This window comes from Camelus bactrianus, chromosome 17 (genome assembly GCF_048773025.1).
Source record: "Camelus bactrianus isolate YW-2024 breed Bactrian camel chromosome 17, ASM4877302v1, whole genome shotgun sequence".
In the NCBI taxonomy this organism is placed as follows: domain Eukaryota; kingdom Metazoa; phylum Chordata; class Mammalia; order Artiodactyla; family Camelidae; genus Camelus; species Camelus bactrianus.
Window position 1 is genome coordinate 46,804,751 of NC_133555.1, and position 16,714 is coordinate 46,821,464.

General features: G+C 43.5%; 1 protein-coding gene across 17 annotated transcripts in view; it reads right to left on the bottom strand.

Annotated features, from left to right (window-relative positions):
• RBMS3 (RNA binding motif single stranded interacting protein 3) overlaps window positions 1-16,714 on the bottom strand; it is a 627,961-nt gene that overhangs the window by 45,697 nt on the left and 565,550 nt on the right. For 10 of the 17 annotated variants that reach the window (XM_045520121.2, XM_045520114.2, XM_045520117.2 and 7 more), the window contains one exon: window positions 10,977-11,024. The exons of 5 other annotated variants lie outside the window; for them this stretch is intronic. In XM_045520121.2, coding sequence (XP_045376077.1) covers window positions 10,977-11,024 — 48 coding nt within the window. 2 more of the 17 variants (XM_074345364.1, XM_045520128.2) reach the window with 1 other exon arrangement.

Consider the following 16,714-nt stretch of genomic DNA (forward strand, 5'->3'; position numbering starts at 1 on the left):
ATTTGTCAAGGCCGCTCAATGTTCAGTTACACATTTGTCGGGCAACGTTATAATTGCCCTGTAGATAAGGAAATAATTTATGGAAATCTTTCAGATTATCTTTAATTAGCTGGTAGCTACTAGCAAAGTCACAGTATTCCCAATTAAGCAGTTTTAAAGATTACTGACAATTAAGACAAGGACATTCTATGACTAGGGTGGATGAAAGACAGATCTAACCGAAAAACAATGGAACAGTTCCCTCTTCTTTCTAATGTGAGTGACTCCTGCATCTTTACCAATGACAGCTCTAGCTCTGCTCTGTCCCCCACCTCCTAGACAAGGCTGATTAAGATCCCCACTCATTCTCTGCCCCCCTACTTCCTGATAGCACCCAACGCAGAACAGACTGTCACATGAGCTCTTCCCAAAGCCACACTGCGCGAGCTCAAACCCCATAACAAGCCCCTCCGAGCTTCCCCTTAGATGCTCCATGGTTCAACTGATGTAACTTTTCCCTCGTTGCTGCAAGCTAGGAAGCCTGACGTGGCTTGACTGTGATGAGTTTCTGGTCATCTTAGAGCTGGTCGGCTTTCGCCTTCCAAAGCAAGTATCTCCAAAATGTCAGTAATTTTTTTTTTAACTAACTCTGCATATTTCATTTGCCAAATAACTGCTTAATTATGAATGCAGTTCCTATTTTCTCAACCTGGGGTCCTGTGCTTTCCCAGATTTGAATCTCTCGGGGCAGATGGCTGGATTCAGAGCAGGCACATAAAGTAATTAAATTGATGCCTTATAGGGACCTGCAGTCCATTACGGTGGATCCAACACGGTTTGGCTGCCAGCAGAAAGATGTCCATTGCATGGTTTAAAATCTTTTCTTCAACTTTTTGTTTTATATTGTTAAGAAAACTTGATGTGAAGTGATTACAGTTTTGTTAGGTAGTATCCGTGTCGGTAGCTGATGGCTTTTCAATCAATATTTTATCAAGGCTAAATCACAGTGATGACACCACAAGGGCAGGGGTCCAACAAGTTGTGGGGGGGGGGAAGACTGGCCTGATCGGAAATAAAATCCTGTTTGTGATATATTCCACATTATCTAAATGAATAAAAGTTAGTGGTAGTCTTTTGAGGAATCTCCATACTGTTTTCCACAGTGGCTGCACCAAACTGCATTCCCACCAGCGGTGGAGGAGGTTTCCTTTTTCTCCACAGCCTCTCCAGCATTTGTCATTTGCGGACTTTTGAATGATGGGCATTCTGACCGGTGTGAGGTGGCACCTCATCGTAGTTTTGATTTGCATTTCTCTGATAATTAGTGATATTGAGCATTTTTTCATGTGCCTGTTGGCCATTTGTACGTCTTCCTTGGAGAATTGCTTGCTTGGTTCTGCCTATTTTTGGACTGGGTTTTTTGTTTTTTTCTTATTAAGTTGTATGAGCTGTTTATATATTCTGGAAATGAAGCCCTTGTCAGTCTCATCTTTTACAAATATTTTCTCCCATTCTGTAGGTTGTTTTCTCGTTTTGCTTATGGTTTCCTTTGCTGTGCAAAAGCTTACAAGTTTAATTCGGTCCCATTTGTTAATGTTTGCTTTTATTTCTATTGCCTGGGTAGACTGCCCTAGGAGAACACTGCTGAGATTAATGTCAGAGAATGTTTTGCCTATGTTTTCTTCTAGGAGATTTATAGTGTCTTGTCTTATATTTAAGTCTTTAAGCCATTTTGAGTTTATTTTTGTGTGTGTTGTGTTCTAACTTCAGAAAGAAGGAAGAAAAAGCAGTATCTTCTCTTTGGGTGGCAACTGGACTTTGAAATATTATACATTTGGTGGGAATAAATATTCTGAGATCTACAGCTTGGGAAAATGACTTATCTCCACTCTCAGGATTTCATTTTACACACATATATATTTATATAAATGTATACATATATATGTAAATATACAGTATATCAAACATCTGAAAGTTAAACTTGATGTCAGTATGTAATGAAAGTATATTCTATATGATCCCAATTTCAAGTGTATTATATCAATCCCCAAAACCACAAGAGGCTGGAAGTCTCACCTTAAAGAAACGGGGACGACGTTAGGTTGCCCAAGGGCTGCATACAGGGAACAGACTATGTATCATTTGAAATGTGACTGAAAAATGTTAAAAAGCAGCAGTCAGTTGGCTGTGCAGAAGCACCTTCTGAAAGGTGGGTGATGAATTTACATCAAATTAACAGTGACTTTAGGCTACAGAATCACTCAAAATTCTGTGCCACTGCTATGGAGGGAGAGGCTTCTTTTAATTCTGCCTAAAATGCCGCAGTGTTGAGCTGTGATAAATGGGGGTAGGGACACGCTTGGAGGTCACCACTCATCCCACTGCCACCAACACAGTCACCACAATCACCACGACCATCATCCCCAGAGGAATACACTCATGTGTTCCTGGTACAGAAATATCCCCCTGAAATTATATATATTCAAAGACTGCACTGTTAAACTTTTAGTGAATTACACAAGTCGCAAAGCAACGTGTCAAAAAGTTGAAAACAAAAAACTAAAAACACATGACAGTCATTTTATGTGCTCTCTCCTAGCTTCATTTCATGCGAAGCTTTTAGGACTCAAAATCCTAATGATCAATTTTGTCACCTTTTCCCACTTAACATTAAGAATAGTTTTTTTTTTTCATGTTGCTGAAAAAAGCTTTATGATTTACTTATAGTATTATTTCAGCTACTAATATAATGGTTCAGCCAATAGAGAAGATGCGTAATGAACTCCCTTAGTATTTCTTCTGTTTTTCAGATCTTGGGTTTGGAGACTCTGTTGTAAAATATGACTCTAGCTCAGTCAATCTGTCATGTAAACGTAGGGTTAGGTGTACGCCCGGAGCCCTAGCACACTTCCCGGAATGTGGGGCAGGGAAGAGGACAGGAAGTCTCCGTAACTTAGTATCTGTGATGCGTCCGGTACTTCCTAGACACAAATGTGCCATCTCAGGTAACCCTTCTTCCATTAGTGCACAGGTAGAGGTGCTAATGCGCATTATCTATACTTAAAGGAAAAGTTAACTCCGGAATATTTACGTGACTGTCGTCGTTAAATAATTTAAAAATGATTGGACTGGAAATCACATACATCCTCTTGACTCTAAAAGCCATTTCCAATGATCATCCCGTACATATTCCTGTTCCGAGGTGCATGTGTGTGAGTGAACAGGAGCAGTGCCCGCTGGCCGGTTTTTCAATTAGATCAACACGTCCTCACAATCATCTTTCATGCTGTCTTCCCACCGAGACTTCAGAGCACTGAAGCTTCCCTGAGCCCATGAGCATTTATTTCATTTATTTTCTTACCATAGGAATTAGCGCTCTTGTGCTCCCAAGTTGAATTTGTGAAGGGTGTATAAAATTAAGCACTACCTTAAAAAGCACAACTGAAAACACCAGCAGGGGGAGGGTAGAGCTCAGGGGTAGAGTGCTGTGCTTAGCGTACAAGAGGTCCTGGGTTCAATCCCCAGTACCTCCATTAAGTAAATACATAAACCTAATTAACTCCCTCCAGCAAAAAAAAAAAAAAAAAGTGAAGTAAAAGGTACTTAAAAAAATTGGAAAAAATAATAAAAACAGCAGCAAATCAATGAACAGTTGAAAGCGACAGAGAACATGGTACCAGGAACATTTGCAGTGTCGTGCATCCGACTGCCACTGTCCTGACAATCAAGACCAAAAGGGAAACAGATTCGGTTCTGTATTTCACATGGTCAGTTCAGCAGGAGTATATCCGCTCACATGGAGAGATACTTGCCGAGGCCCTGAACTCAGGGGACGATTCATCGTTCGCTTCTTTACAAAGGACACTGAGCAAAGCAATGCACAGTTACTTCCACTGTGGCGTCTCAGAAAAGCTAGTGCAAAGTGTTCGTGCCCCGTATCACCCGTCTAAGAAAAATGAGGTTACAGTGTGAGCATATACTCTGAGAAAGCATCTCCACAGGGCTGCGCAGTTACGTGGTGCAGGAATTTTGTTTTCTGATAAACTGCTTGAACACAGAGTGGAGAAATGTGAGCCCATCTGCGTCTCTCCAGGGCCAGAGGTCTCGAGCATGCCTTCGGCAAGTGCTCCACCACAGTCAGTTCACGGTGGGATCCCCTGGCAGGAGGAACCTCAAGTGCCCACTTTGTGCAGCTGATTAAAAAGGGAACCATGTGCGGTCGGGGCCAGATGTGCCATTCCCGCACATGCAGTTAGCTTCTTTTAAAATCTATTGTTGCCTTGGAAAGGCTCTCTTCTTCTGTTGCTGTTAACTTAGGTACCACCTCTTTGGCTGGCTCGGGTACCCAGGACGGACAGCATGCGGTGTCGCTGGGGCATGCCTTAAGCCCATGGCTGCCCCTGCCGCCCCACTAGAGGATGCTATCAGGGTTCTGCCGCAGAGACGGCACTTTGGATGCTGCCTTTCCATTGGCTGGAAAGTGTGTGCTCCATCTCCCTATGGAAGCTGCTCTGACCTTGACACAGAAGGACAGGCACATCCCCAGCCAGCCCAGGCCTGCCCTGTGCTGTGTTTGGTCTTTAGACAAAACCAAGAAAGCTTCCCTTCACGGTCAGAGTACAAAGCAGAATCTGGTGCTCAGAGGAGCAGTCACCCTGGAGAAGCATGGTAAACCAGCACTGACAGATCAAGGAGAACTTCAGTGGACAGTAATTAACTACAACAATCCCAGCCCGGGGCGGGGGGGTAACAGAGATGTAACGTAATATTTTGATGACAGATCCTTTGGGGTAATGAATCTTTCACCTTCTCTCGAAATTGCTAAAAATACAGAATTCTAAAGGCTGCCAAGAGGGTATTAAGCTGAATCTATATTTGATTTTCCTGGCTGATAATCCCCTGTCGCTGGTACATACAAATAAATCCCAGAAAACCCATCTGTGATGAGCATGTGAAAACTAGAAATACCCTTAGAGTGTTCTAGTATTTCAGTACTGCCGTCGGGCACGTGGCGCAAAGCAAAACACGAAGAAGTGTCTCTCTCAGTTCTCATGCCTGCTTCTCCACCTCTGCCTTCCTGACATTTCATCTGCCTTTCCTGAAATTAAAAACAACACCCACAAACGCTAGCTTTAAAGGAAAAGCACTTCATGCTCTTATAAAGACTGTCAATAAGAGTATTTCATTTGGGAGACTTAGGAAAATAATTTGACTAGAGCAGAGCTGGGCAAACCGTAGCCCACGGGCCAGTCCAGGCTGCTGCCTGGTTTTATAAATAAAGTTTCATTGAGACATGGCCATGCTCATTGATTTATTCACACGTGATCTGTGTCTGCTTTCCCCCTCAAGGCAAGAGTTGAGTGGTGGTGACATAGAGTGAATGGCCGGCAAAGCTTGGAAGATTCACTTCTGGGCCTTTATAGAAGAAAAAACTTGCTGGGTTGGAAGCTAAGGTATAGGATTTGGATCCCCCCCACTACCTCATTCCGCCTCCCCCCCCCCCCCCCAAAAAAACTGGCTAGATAACAGTGATGTTTATATATTGGAACAGACTATTTGCATAAGCCTCCTTTGGTTATCAGTTAACTTGAAGAGAGCAGTAAAAACGGGGGTCCCACAGGAGTCTTTAAGGCGTCATTTTTTGTCATGCAGTGAACAATATACAAGCACCAGCAGGAACATACGTACTTGCCAGTGTGTCTGGAACATACATACTTGACAATGTGTCAGATGCTTGTACAAATATCAGGTACAAATCCCGCTGTACAGACTGCTCGTGTGAGCTCTGTCACAGGCAGCGTTTGGTGACAGCTCTTTATAACCCCGTCCTTTGTTGAGAGTCTGTGTTCTTGGAAGGCAAGGAATTCAGCTCTGTTTTCTACCATCCAGCCGTGCTTCCTTGCAGCAGTAAAGAAGCCCAGACAGTATGAGTTGAATGAATGAATAAGTAGCATGAAGTCCCCTTCCAGAACTTACTGGAAAAACAATTAATTAGTACCCTTAAACAAATGCAGTTTGGTAATCCAAGTAGATGCACAGTATTTGAGCAAAGAAATGAAACTGATTTTCATGCCTGGCTTGTGGGAGCATTTATAACCCTTGTGTCGGGTCTTTTACAGTAAATACAATTTAATGGCTGATTGTTGCTCATTGGAGGTACTAATGGACCTAATTTTTAATTAAGAGGTGAAAATCATTTGTAATTAGCTCATGGTATCCATGAAAACAAATGTTTACAACTTGCAAAATGGTTTTATTCTTTGGGGTAGCTTAAACACCGCACCGCATCTCCACCAAATTATGGAATAGTTTTATAAAGTAATTCCCACTCAAGAAGAGGTAGTACAAAGAAAGGCTTTCTTACTCTACACATTCCCAAATTTCTGTTCTCCTGAAGCCCCTCAGCATGCCATTTCCCCCTCACTCTCAGAAGAGGTCACCCACTACGTCACATAAAGACACACACTGTTCCTCATGCGGTAAATCCTTTGGCTTCCTAGTCCTCCAGTTACAGACCTGCATGCTGCTGCATCATCCTTTCCTCCTGCCCTCCTGGATCCCCAGATGTCTGGCTTCCTCAGTGACCTCGTTCTTTCAGTCCTCCCCTTGATGAAGGACATCTTCAAATATTAGAACTCTTTCCTGGCTGCTTCTTATCATGACCCAGTATTTCCCATCTTGAAAAGAAAAAAATCAGTGAATCAGTCAGTTCCCTTCTCTATTTGTTTTGTTATTATCTTCGTTCCTCCTCTTCAAAGCCAGTTTTGTTAGGTTCCTGGCACGTGTTACATCACTTCCTCCCAGGACGGTCACTGTCTTTGCTCTACCCCTTAAGACTGCCCTGTCCGATCGGCTAGTGGCCTCGGTGTGACTTCGTCCAAGGGCTTCTCTTCAGGACTCATCCTGCTACACAGGTCTCTCTTGGAATCCTCTCTTGCTTTGCCTTTGGAACCTCGCACTCCTGGGTTTCCTTTTTTGTCTACAGTTGTCTTTTCCGATCTTCTTTTTAGGTTCTTTTTTCTGCCTGTTCTTTATATCCAAGGGTCTGCCTACTTCTCTTCACTCTTAAGAACTGTCTCTGGGTGACAAGGCTTAATTCCATGATGATGACCCCCACATCCATTTCTACCCAGAGCTGTCCTCAGCGCTCCAGATGCACGCCACCAAATCCTTAGTGACTGTCTCCATTCAGATGCCTCCCAGACATCTCAAGACTCCACGTGGACAGCACGCAGCCTCTTTCCTTTCAAGTTTAGTTCTCGTTCCTCTGGTTCAGATCCCCATAAACGATAGCTCAGGCCAGTGAGTTGCTGGAACTTAAGAGCTGCCTCTAACTCTTCTTTGCCCTTCTGTTCTCATACCCACTCAGTCACCAAGTCCTGTGTGTTCTGCCTCCTTCATGCCTCACAGATTTGTCAGCTCTCCGTTCTTACTTCCACACCTTGAGCGCGTGCCAGCTTGATTTTGTACTTGGATTCTTGACTTCTGGTCTCCCATTTCCAGTTCCGCCTCTCTCCAGTGTGTCCTTCAATCAAGATGGACAGTGGTCGTGTTGGTGTCCAACCTGAACCCTTCGGGTACTTCTGTTGCCATCAGGATAGAGCTCAAGCTACCCTATCTGGTGACACGGCTCCAGTTTATTTCTCCAGGCTGATTTCCTCTACTCCCATCTCTCTTTATGTACCCCGTCCCATTCAGCTATCTGTAGTTCTCCAAACTTGCCGCACCGCGCTACCCACGAGCCTTTGTATAGGCTGAAACATACCACCTCCATCTTATTTCTCACTTGGCTAACTCCCGTGTGTCCTCATGTCTCCACGGAGGTTCCTTCCACTTCCTCTGACTTCCACTGTGTTTGCTTTCTTCTTTGTGTCGCCATAGCATCTCGTAACAAGAATAACTAGAAGAGTTGTTGTGAATAACTTGTGAGCACTTCCTTCATGCCGGAATCTGTGCGAAGCAGACTGCACGTCTTCCCACATCTAATGCTCACAGCAACCTTACGTATGAGGTGGTTAATATTTCCTCAGATAAAGCAATCCAGGCTACAGAGAAGCTAGATAATTTTCCCAACATTGTGCAACTAGGAAGTGACACGAATAGGTTCTGAACTTGGGCATTTTATTGAAGATTTTATAAACTTAAATATCAGGTATTTGTCTCTATGGAAGCACCTATGATACGGGGTTGTAATCACCTGTTTGTACCTAATTTCCTAATTGGACCCTCGGTTCTTAAAAGGAGGTTGTATGCCTAGCACCCAACTCAGTGATGGTTACATAGTGTGTTCCCAATAAATGACATTTGAATAAATAAAAGAACAAGGTGACATGTGACTCCAAGAGGAAAGAATCCTTGCCTAAAATTGGATTTACCCTGACCTAGCCTCAGTGTCCGCCCTCGTGCTGGTTTGCCCAGAGAATACCAAATGACTTGCCTCGTGTCTAACTTCCTATTTCATCTCCTGTCCCAGTGACCTCGTGTCCATTTCCCACTCTTGTCCAATTGGTAGACTTAAATTCATCCTTCCAAGTCAAGCTCAGAGTTCATTTTATTCCTGAGGGTTTTCAATCTTCTTTTTAGGTTCTATGTTTTAGTTCCTCCAGACTTTATACATTTAAATAGCATCACCACCACCAACATTAAATTAGACCACGATATTTTTTTCTTTTTTTTTTTTCTTTTTACTAGCGGTCTATTTTCTATTCATCTCTATCTCCAGAGCTTGAGTGCTATGTCTTGCCCCTAGAAGGTGGTCAGTAAATGTCTGATATATTGGTTGAATGAAATTAGGTTGGGCTTTGCTCCTGTGGATTACTCCCAGGGGCTATCGTGAACTCCAACATACCACAATGGTTCATTTGGCTGCTACACCGGCAAAGAATTGATTACTACTTGAGTTGTCCAAAATTGGCATGTTGGGAGATACGGGAGTAGGCTGTTGCAACACCTTATGCCTGTTTCATGTTCCTGATTTGGTCAAGAGTTTGGCAAAGGATATGCCGTTAATCAAATGTCAACCAGGCTGCACCCACCAGATAATTAACAAGCACGTGCGGAAGGCAAGTCTGGTTTCATTTAGAGGTGCACTACAGATGCCAAAGAAGCCTGTGCAAATTTATAGGTGTCAAACCGCCAGTCCAATCTTCTAAGGGGAAGACAACTGTAAAATCGTCCTCAATGTTTTCCCATCACTTCTATTTTAGCCCCCTTCCTATTCCACTGGGATCTGATCTTAGCACTTATTTCGGTCTAGTGATAGCATATCTGAGCTTTCTAACTGTTCTATGGAATTCCTGTTTCTTACTGCTCAAGCACACGTAAAACTGCCAAGTTAAGTTTCTTAAAGCACTACTTTGATCAAGTCACTTCTCTGCTCGGGGACTTTCAGTGGCGCCTGACCGTGGAGTTAGGCGGGAAGTCTTGAGTCTAGACTTGCAGCCAGATGTTCTGTCACAGCTGGTTTGTGGAGAGCCTGACCCATGATCCATGTCTAGTCTGGTGTTTACATTGCTTTTCTCATTGTGTTCTTGAAAGTGAAATCAGAAAACTGAGCTGAAGGGAAATTCTAGTTTGTATTTTTCCCAATCAGTGATACTCGATCAATTACCAGGAGGAGCTGCCCCTTGTTAAACACAGACGCCACATGGTAAACAAAGGACAGGCTATTATACGTTTGATAAAGTATCTTCCCAGGGGTCCCAGATTGTTAAGAAAGCAGGCCTGTTAAGATATGACAGGTAATACACTTTGGGGAAAGATAAATGGTATTTGAATGAATGACAACTGACAGCCATCTCCAGGAGGACCAAAGTAACTTCACAGCTGAAAGCCAGCTCACTGCTTTTCAGCTGAACGTCTAAGATGAGTACTTAGCCATGAGCATAATTAAACAAGTCCCCGAGACACGAGAAAAGGATTACCCTTCAGATGTTGGGTCACGCAACCCGGGTGGCCAAGAACGCGGTGTTCTCTGCTTGAAAACCACCGCTCGGTTGCCAGACTCTGTTGCCCCCTGGGCTCTCCCATTCTATTTCTGGCCTTCGTCTCTTGCTCTGTCTCCATGTGCCCTTTCTTGGTTTAGATTTTATGTCCTCATCATCTGACACATCAAAGGATTAGAGTTCAAAGCTCTTCATGCTTGCCAGTGTTTTCCTTAGTTAAAAAGAAAAATACAACAACAAAAAGGAAAAATTGTGCCCATTTTCCTCTTTGCAAGAAACCAGAGTTCCAAATTAAGATGAAACTGCAAGTTCAAAATCAAAATCCAGGTCTTCACATACATATGCTTGATTACAAACCGCACCGCTTAATTTTAGGAAAACAACGGAAAGGTTTGCTAATGAAAATGCTCAAGACACGAGTGTATTCTCATGTCAACTTCGGCCACTTTGTTGTACAAATGGAACATTGGCAGCTTTTGTTCCAACAACCCCAATCCCATTTCTGGAACAGATTTGAAGTTTTGATTCATTCAACAATTACACTGAGCACCTACTATGTGTCTGACACTACGCGGAGTGCAAAGCAAGCAAAATGGGATGATTTTCTGATTTCACAAGACTTCCGGTCTCTAAAGCAGTGCTTCTCAAACTATTTTTATGAATCTGTGCCCTCTTCTGACAAACATCACTAGTCCTCCTCCTACGTCCCAGAAACTCCAGTGATTGTGTCCAGCACTGAGAATCACCGATACACAGAACATAGACTCAGTTTTCTGTGTATCCTTCACAGACCCAATGGCTTTAAGCCTTGATTTGTTATTTCCAGAGCAACACATTTGTTTTCCATACATAAAACTAGATTGGCATATTACATATGCTTTTGGGGGCCACATAGGCTAACCCCCTCCACTCCCCGGCCCCACCAACTGAAATTCAAATTCCTGCTTGGAATCACTGTTTGAGAGTCACTGCTTTAAAGAGTTTTGGAGAAAATCCAGGCACGCTCCATGTCTCCCCTCCAATCAAGTCTTAAAGGAATTAGAATTTTCCTACCTGACACAACAGCTGGTGAAGTATCATAATCCTGTCTTGGGACTGAATCTTCGAATGAAAAGAGCATGAGAAAGAATGCAATGAGGTACCAGAGAACATCAAACAGAATCTTAGCTCCAAAACTCGGACGTGCCCACTGTACGTCACGTGGTCACCTAAGGCTCCTGCCTTCACTCTCTGCGGGCACTGTGACCCCTAGTGTACAGTTGGTGTAAGTGTCCCCAGAACCCTCCCCCTCTGGACATGCTGGTCCCCATGTGACTTGCGGGGGCAGTTACAGTCTGTCCTAGAATATCGACATCTTCCTCAGTTTGCCATCATTCTGGTCCCTCTCTGGGATCATCCACGTGACATTTGTACCCTCTCTGGCTGACACACCAGCTCTACAAGGCAGCCCATCGGCAGGGGGCCCAGAGCACAGTATGAAACCCACTCCTGGAGAACACAGGCATGTTCTAGCTAAAGTTTTAAAAGAGATAAATGAAAACATTTGCACATTCCCAAATTCTGTGGAGGCTGACCCATTTTGAAGCTCAGATTTCTTCATTAACTATTCGTCTCCGGCTCTGTTCCCAGGAGAGGAGCCTTGTGTGCTGGAATTGGGAGGACAGAGATAAATAGGACAGAATCTACTCGATAGGTGATGGCTTTCTTTTCCCAAAGTGTCCTAACATTGCAGGCGGCAAATGGCAGATCAAGGTTAATTAAATAACATGACATCCATCTTGAAATTTGCAGTTATGTGGGACCAAATAGAACTGCTTTTTTTGAAGCTGAAAAAGAGCTTTGTCTTAATACAGTTCCTTTAGCCAGGAATTTTAAAAAGGAAAATGGGACATGACCTATGGCCCAAGACCCCCCTTCGAAAAAGGGAAAATTCTAATCTAGTCCCATCTCCCCTTGGAGGGGTAAACTACGTAAAAGGGACCAGGTATTGTTCATCTTCAAAGAAACTGCCAAAACGTGGCTAAATAAATGCTTGTGTGTGACCTTTATTCCATCCGTGTGACCGTCATTCCATTTTAAAGATTAAAATCTCAAACTTCGCTCTCCCACCTGCTGGATAACTTAATATGATCTGTCACGAAATTTCTCCATTTAATCTCCTTGCCACAAAAGGACAATGCTGACCACTCCCTCATGAGTGAATGGCACGTGAGGGGACAGGTTAAAACTTAAAACAGTGCAGGGCCAGCCAAGAAAGCATTGATCAGAGACTCAGATGCAAGGAAACCCTGAGGCATGTGTCATTTTACTTCTCACAGCGCGTCTGTGAGCTGGTGAGTAGGTGATAATCCCCAAGTCCAGAGTAAGTAAAACCGTCTTCAGAGGGTCTCCAGATATTAATACTGGTAGTAGTGTGGAGTACCTTTTAAAAAAAAAATAAACTAACCACACATGATTACTGGAAACAAACAAGACCTTGATACTAGACATTTTCCCAGAATATACAACACTTTTAAATGTATTTAAAAAAATCATGCTCATTGTTGAATACTTGGAGACCTTAGACAAGTATAATGATTACAACAGAAATGATCCCCAATTCCGTCACCCAGACACTGCCACGTTTCTTTACTTGTTCCAGCCTCGTTCCATACAGATTTTTTCATAGTTGAGTCGAGACATGTGCAAATTTACATCCTGCTCTTTTGATTTCAGACTATGCATAATCCTTTTCCTAATCAGTTTAAATCCCTGTAACTTCACGCTGCCTGAGATTCTGGTTCAGGGATGGCCTGTGGTTGATTTAATTGTTCTTCCTTACTAGACGTTATAAAGAACACTGGGCTGAATATTTTTAAGTCAAAGATTTTTTGTAACTCTAGAATATTTCCATAGAATAGCTCCTCAAAACTACAGCTGCTTGGGGGGGGGGCAGAGCTGTTTTTGAAGTGTCTGGATGGCCCACCCTGCTGTCTAGCTGACGCCCTCACAGATTCGGATTCCTACCATCACACAACTCGTGATTGGGAATGACTATCTCCCCGCATCTTTGTCAGCAACGTGTATTATTTTAATAACTTTATTTAATGGGTTACATTTGCGGGTCTGTGTGTGTGTTGGATTAACTTACTGTTAAGTGGATTATTTTTACATATTTTTCTGGCATTCCCTTTCCTCCTTTATCAACTGTCTGTTCATGTTTTGAGGCATTTTATCTATTGAGAATTTTGTATTTTGTTTCTCCTTTATTGTCACTCAGAATCCATTCTTTTAAACAAAAAACGCTTACTGTTGGCGAGTAAACTTTCTTCCTACTAGACTTCCACTTAATGCCTGCTCGTTTATTGTTTATATTTTAAGACTCCCTTCACAAAGTCATTTACAACAAGCCTAAACGAACTTTTAAAAAACGATTCCCTTTTATCTAATTTTCTTTTTTGTATTTGACCATTTAAGCTCAATCTATACTTTATTTCCCTGAAAAATCATTTAAGATATTCTCATGACCAGTTATGAATTTATCATACTGTTTTCTATATTCATAGCTAATAATTGAAAATAGACCATCTCTGCACAAAATTCAGAGTATTCGTCTGATACCATCAGAACTGCAGAGCAACACCGGAGGAGAGAAACCTCTTAGAGAATTAAATTCAAAAAAAAAAGAACAATTACAAGATTATCTTTGTGAGAGGCTGCGGTTACACCACCAGAATCCAGTGATGTCACAAATCACCAGTGGCTTGGAGAACACAAACAGAAGTGCAGATAAGGGCCTGCAGAACAAAAACTTTTTATTCCCCTCAACAGATTGTGGTGACACTGTAAGCCACTGGTGACCACCCGCTGAACACATGGAAAGGAGATAAGAAACTTGTAAAACAAGATTGTCATGCAACGTGGAGTTTCTCGTAACACAGTGAGGTCCCCAGTGGTTTCTGCTGCAGCTTACCATAGGGTGATAAGAAATTATGGACAACAGGGCTTTGGTTCTTGAGGGAATCCTGTGACAAAAAAAATAAATAAACCAAAGTGGAAAAGCTAGAAAATTCCTCAAGGCCAGCAGAGCACTGGAATAAAACAGTTACACTGCTGGCATCAAATTCACTTGTTTGAAGGCCTGCAGAGTCTGTCTAGCTTAAAAACAGGTAGAGAACTGAATACACACATGTGGTGGCAGAGGGTACAGGCTGGTTAATTGAACCATGTGACATCCACGTCCACATGTGGGGTTGTGGGACGTAATTTGATGAAGACGTAAAAGGCTTGGGTTCAATACGTTTCCTTCAGCCAGGGGTCTTAGAAAAGAAAGTGGGACATAGCCTGTGGCCTAAGGCACCCTTTCTGAAAATGGAAAATTCGAGTCTCGCTCCAGGACGCGTCGGCCCTGAACACCGCCCGCTTTGGACTGTTCACTGCCTCTCCCTGCTCCACCCTGGGAACCAACGTCTATTTCTGGCGTTGAGGTTCCTGTCTGAATCTTGCCTCGTGGCACTGTTCACACCTCGTTGTGCGGCACTGCGGTGAGCTCGGCTGTCTGAGAGCCTCTGGAAATGCCCGGTAGGGGACAGATGCTCGGGCAGTTTTAGATGGACCGGCTGTGGCCACGTGGCGTGGAGACCAGACTGGGGTCACTGAAGTGGGGCTTGCGGGATAACTGTGCGTGGTGGGGACTGAGGCTGGAGGCGTCTACACTGGGTCCTGGGCGTGGTGCTGGACTCCCCCGGGTGAGTGAATGGTCACGGGGTCGGCTCTGAAGAGGAAGGTGTCAGTGGGGAGAAAGCTTGGGGGAGCTCACGAGGTGAGTCTGGGGCGTGCTGACTTGGAGATGTTGGAGAGAATCCGTGGAAACACTCAGCAAGCAGCTGGAGACAGTGAGTCTAAAATTCTAAGATGCAATTAGCACCGAGGACTCAGATTTGGGGGTCTGCGGCATAGAAGGCCGAGTGCAAAACCGTGACAGTGGAGGCGCTTGCTTGAGGAAATCGTGTATGGATGAGAAATGCGTTTAAAAACTTACTTAGCAGCTGGGACAGAGAAGAGGCAGCCACGGCCAGGGAGGGCAGAGGGGGAGCAGGAAACCCTTGGGCAGGGGGCACAGATGGAGCTCTTCAGACAAACTGGGTCCAGTATTCAAATAAAGGGAAGCTTTCCATGAAAACCCTGATATTTAGCTTATCTCAAAAAACTGGAAGGCGGGGCGCCCTGGGCCTGTGTGCCCGCGCTGCGCTCTGGGAGAGGCACCCCGCTCCCAGCTACCAAGGACAGCGCCGCCCCGCCGCTCGCCCACCACGCAGGCCGGGCCGCTGCGGTAACCGCATCAAAACGGCTCCAATTTAATGTCATCTCTGCTATCACGCGTAGTTACACGCATGGCTCTGTATGACCCAGGGAGATACAGACCAAATTTGATTCTATGTTTCCAGGGCTGTTTGCTCGAACTGAGTCAGCTTGATCTGTCGATGAGACTTGGCTGGCCGCTAGGAATTTGTTGGGTTTACAACCCTGAAAAACGTTATTTTAGGAGCTAAGGAAGTGGAAACTGGGAAGAAAGAAGAGACGTCAAATGAGACAGAGCAGGCCAGGGTGCTGTACTGTGGGCTGGGCTTCAGGTGACCTGGACTCAGTTCCCACCAGTTAGAAGCCACTGGAGAATGAGGAAGGAGAGAGTGGCTTGTTCGATAAACCCCTGCTGGGCATCATACACTGTATTACGTGTGTGTTTGCATGTATCCCCCCCATTAGCACTCACAACACCCCGGGATAGAAATGCTGTTTTTTTCCCCCACTTTGTAAAAGAGAAAATAAAATTCCAGAGAGGTTAAGCACCCTGCCTCATCTTGCATAGCTAATAAGGGCCAGGCTTAGAACTCCAGTTTAATTCCATTGTCCACTGTCCTTGCCATGACTCCAGGCTGCCTTCCTAGCAGTGGATAAAGCGTGTTGAAAAGATGCAATAAGGTGGTGAAATCTGATTAAAAGAGTCACCCTCGATTGCACAGTAGCCACTCCAGATGCCAATCAAAAATTCAAATAAAATGAATCTATCAGAGTCTACCAAAGTGTAAGAGGGACCGTTTAAGAAAAAAGTCTACCCGCACACTGGACACCCAACATACTCAGTGCTGTTGTGTTGAATAAGCTTTACAAATTAATACTGTTTTCTCTCTGGCTTTTCAGAACCTTAGGAAATTTTAAACCTTTGCAAAAAGTTTAAACCTTTGCAAAACATCAATTTACACAAAGCTTATAATATACGTAAGAATTACTTAGTTACAAATGTGAAGGAGGAAAAGAATTTTTCAAAAAAGCTAGAAGAAATTTAATGATAAAAATAAGCCACGTGCTTAAAACGTTTGCTTTCTAAGAAAGGAAAGGGTATATATCATTATTGAATAATTTGGCTCTTACCAGCTGGGCAAAAACTAGAGTCTTGTAGAAATGTATTCCTGCTGAAATGCTCAAACACTAGTCACAATACACATTATTGCATCAGTAACTATTGTAATTCTGAATCTGTTCTATATAATTGAGCTTATTTTCCAATTTTTTAAAGAGATTCAATCATATTCTCAATGAACTTAGCCCATATATATGTATTTTTTTTTTCTGGTTTCCAAATTTGAACTTCCACAAGTCAGCTGGCTTTGCTTTCGATTCCAATAGGTAGAATTTATAAGCTGCTTTCTTTCTGCGCTTTGCATTATAACTCCCCCCGCCCCCATCAGATTCCAGGTTGTCATTCAGTGTAGTCAAAGGGCATGAATTCATTTATGCAGAACGTGGACTCC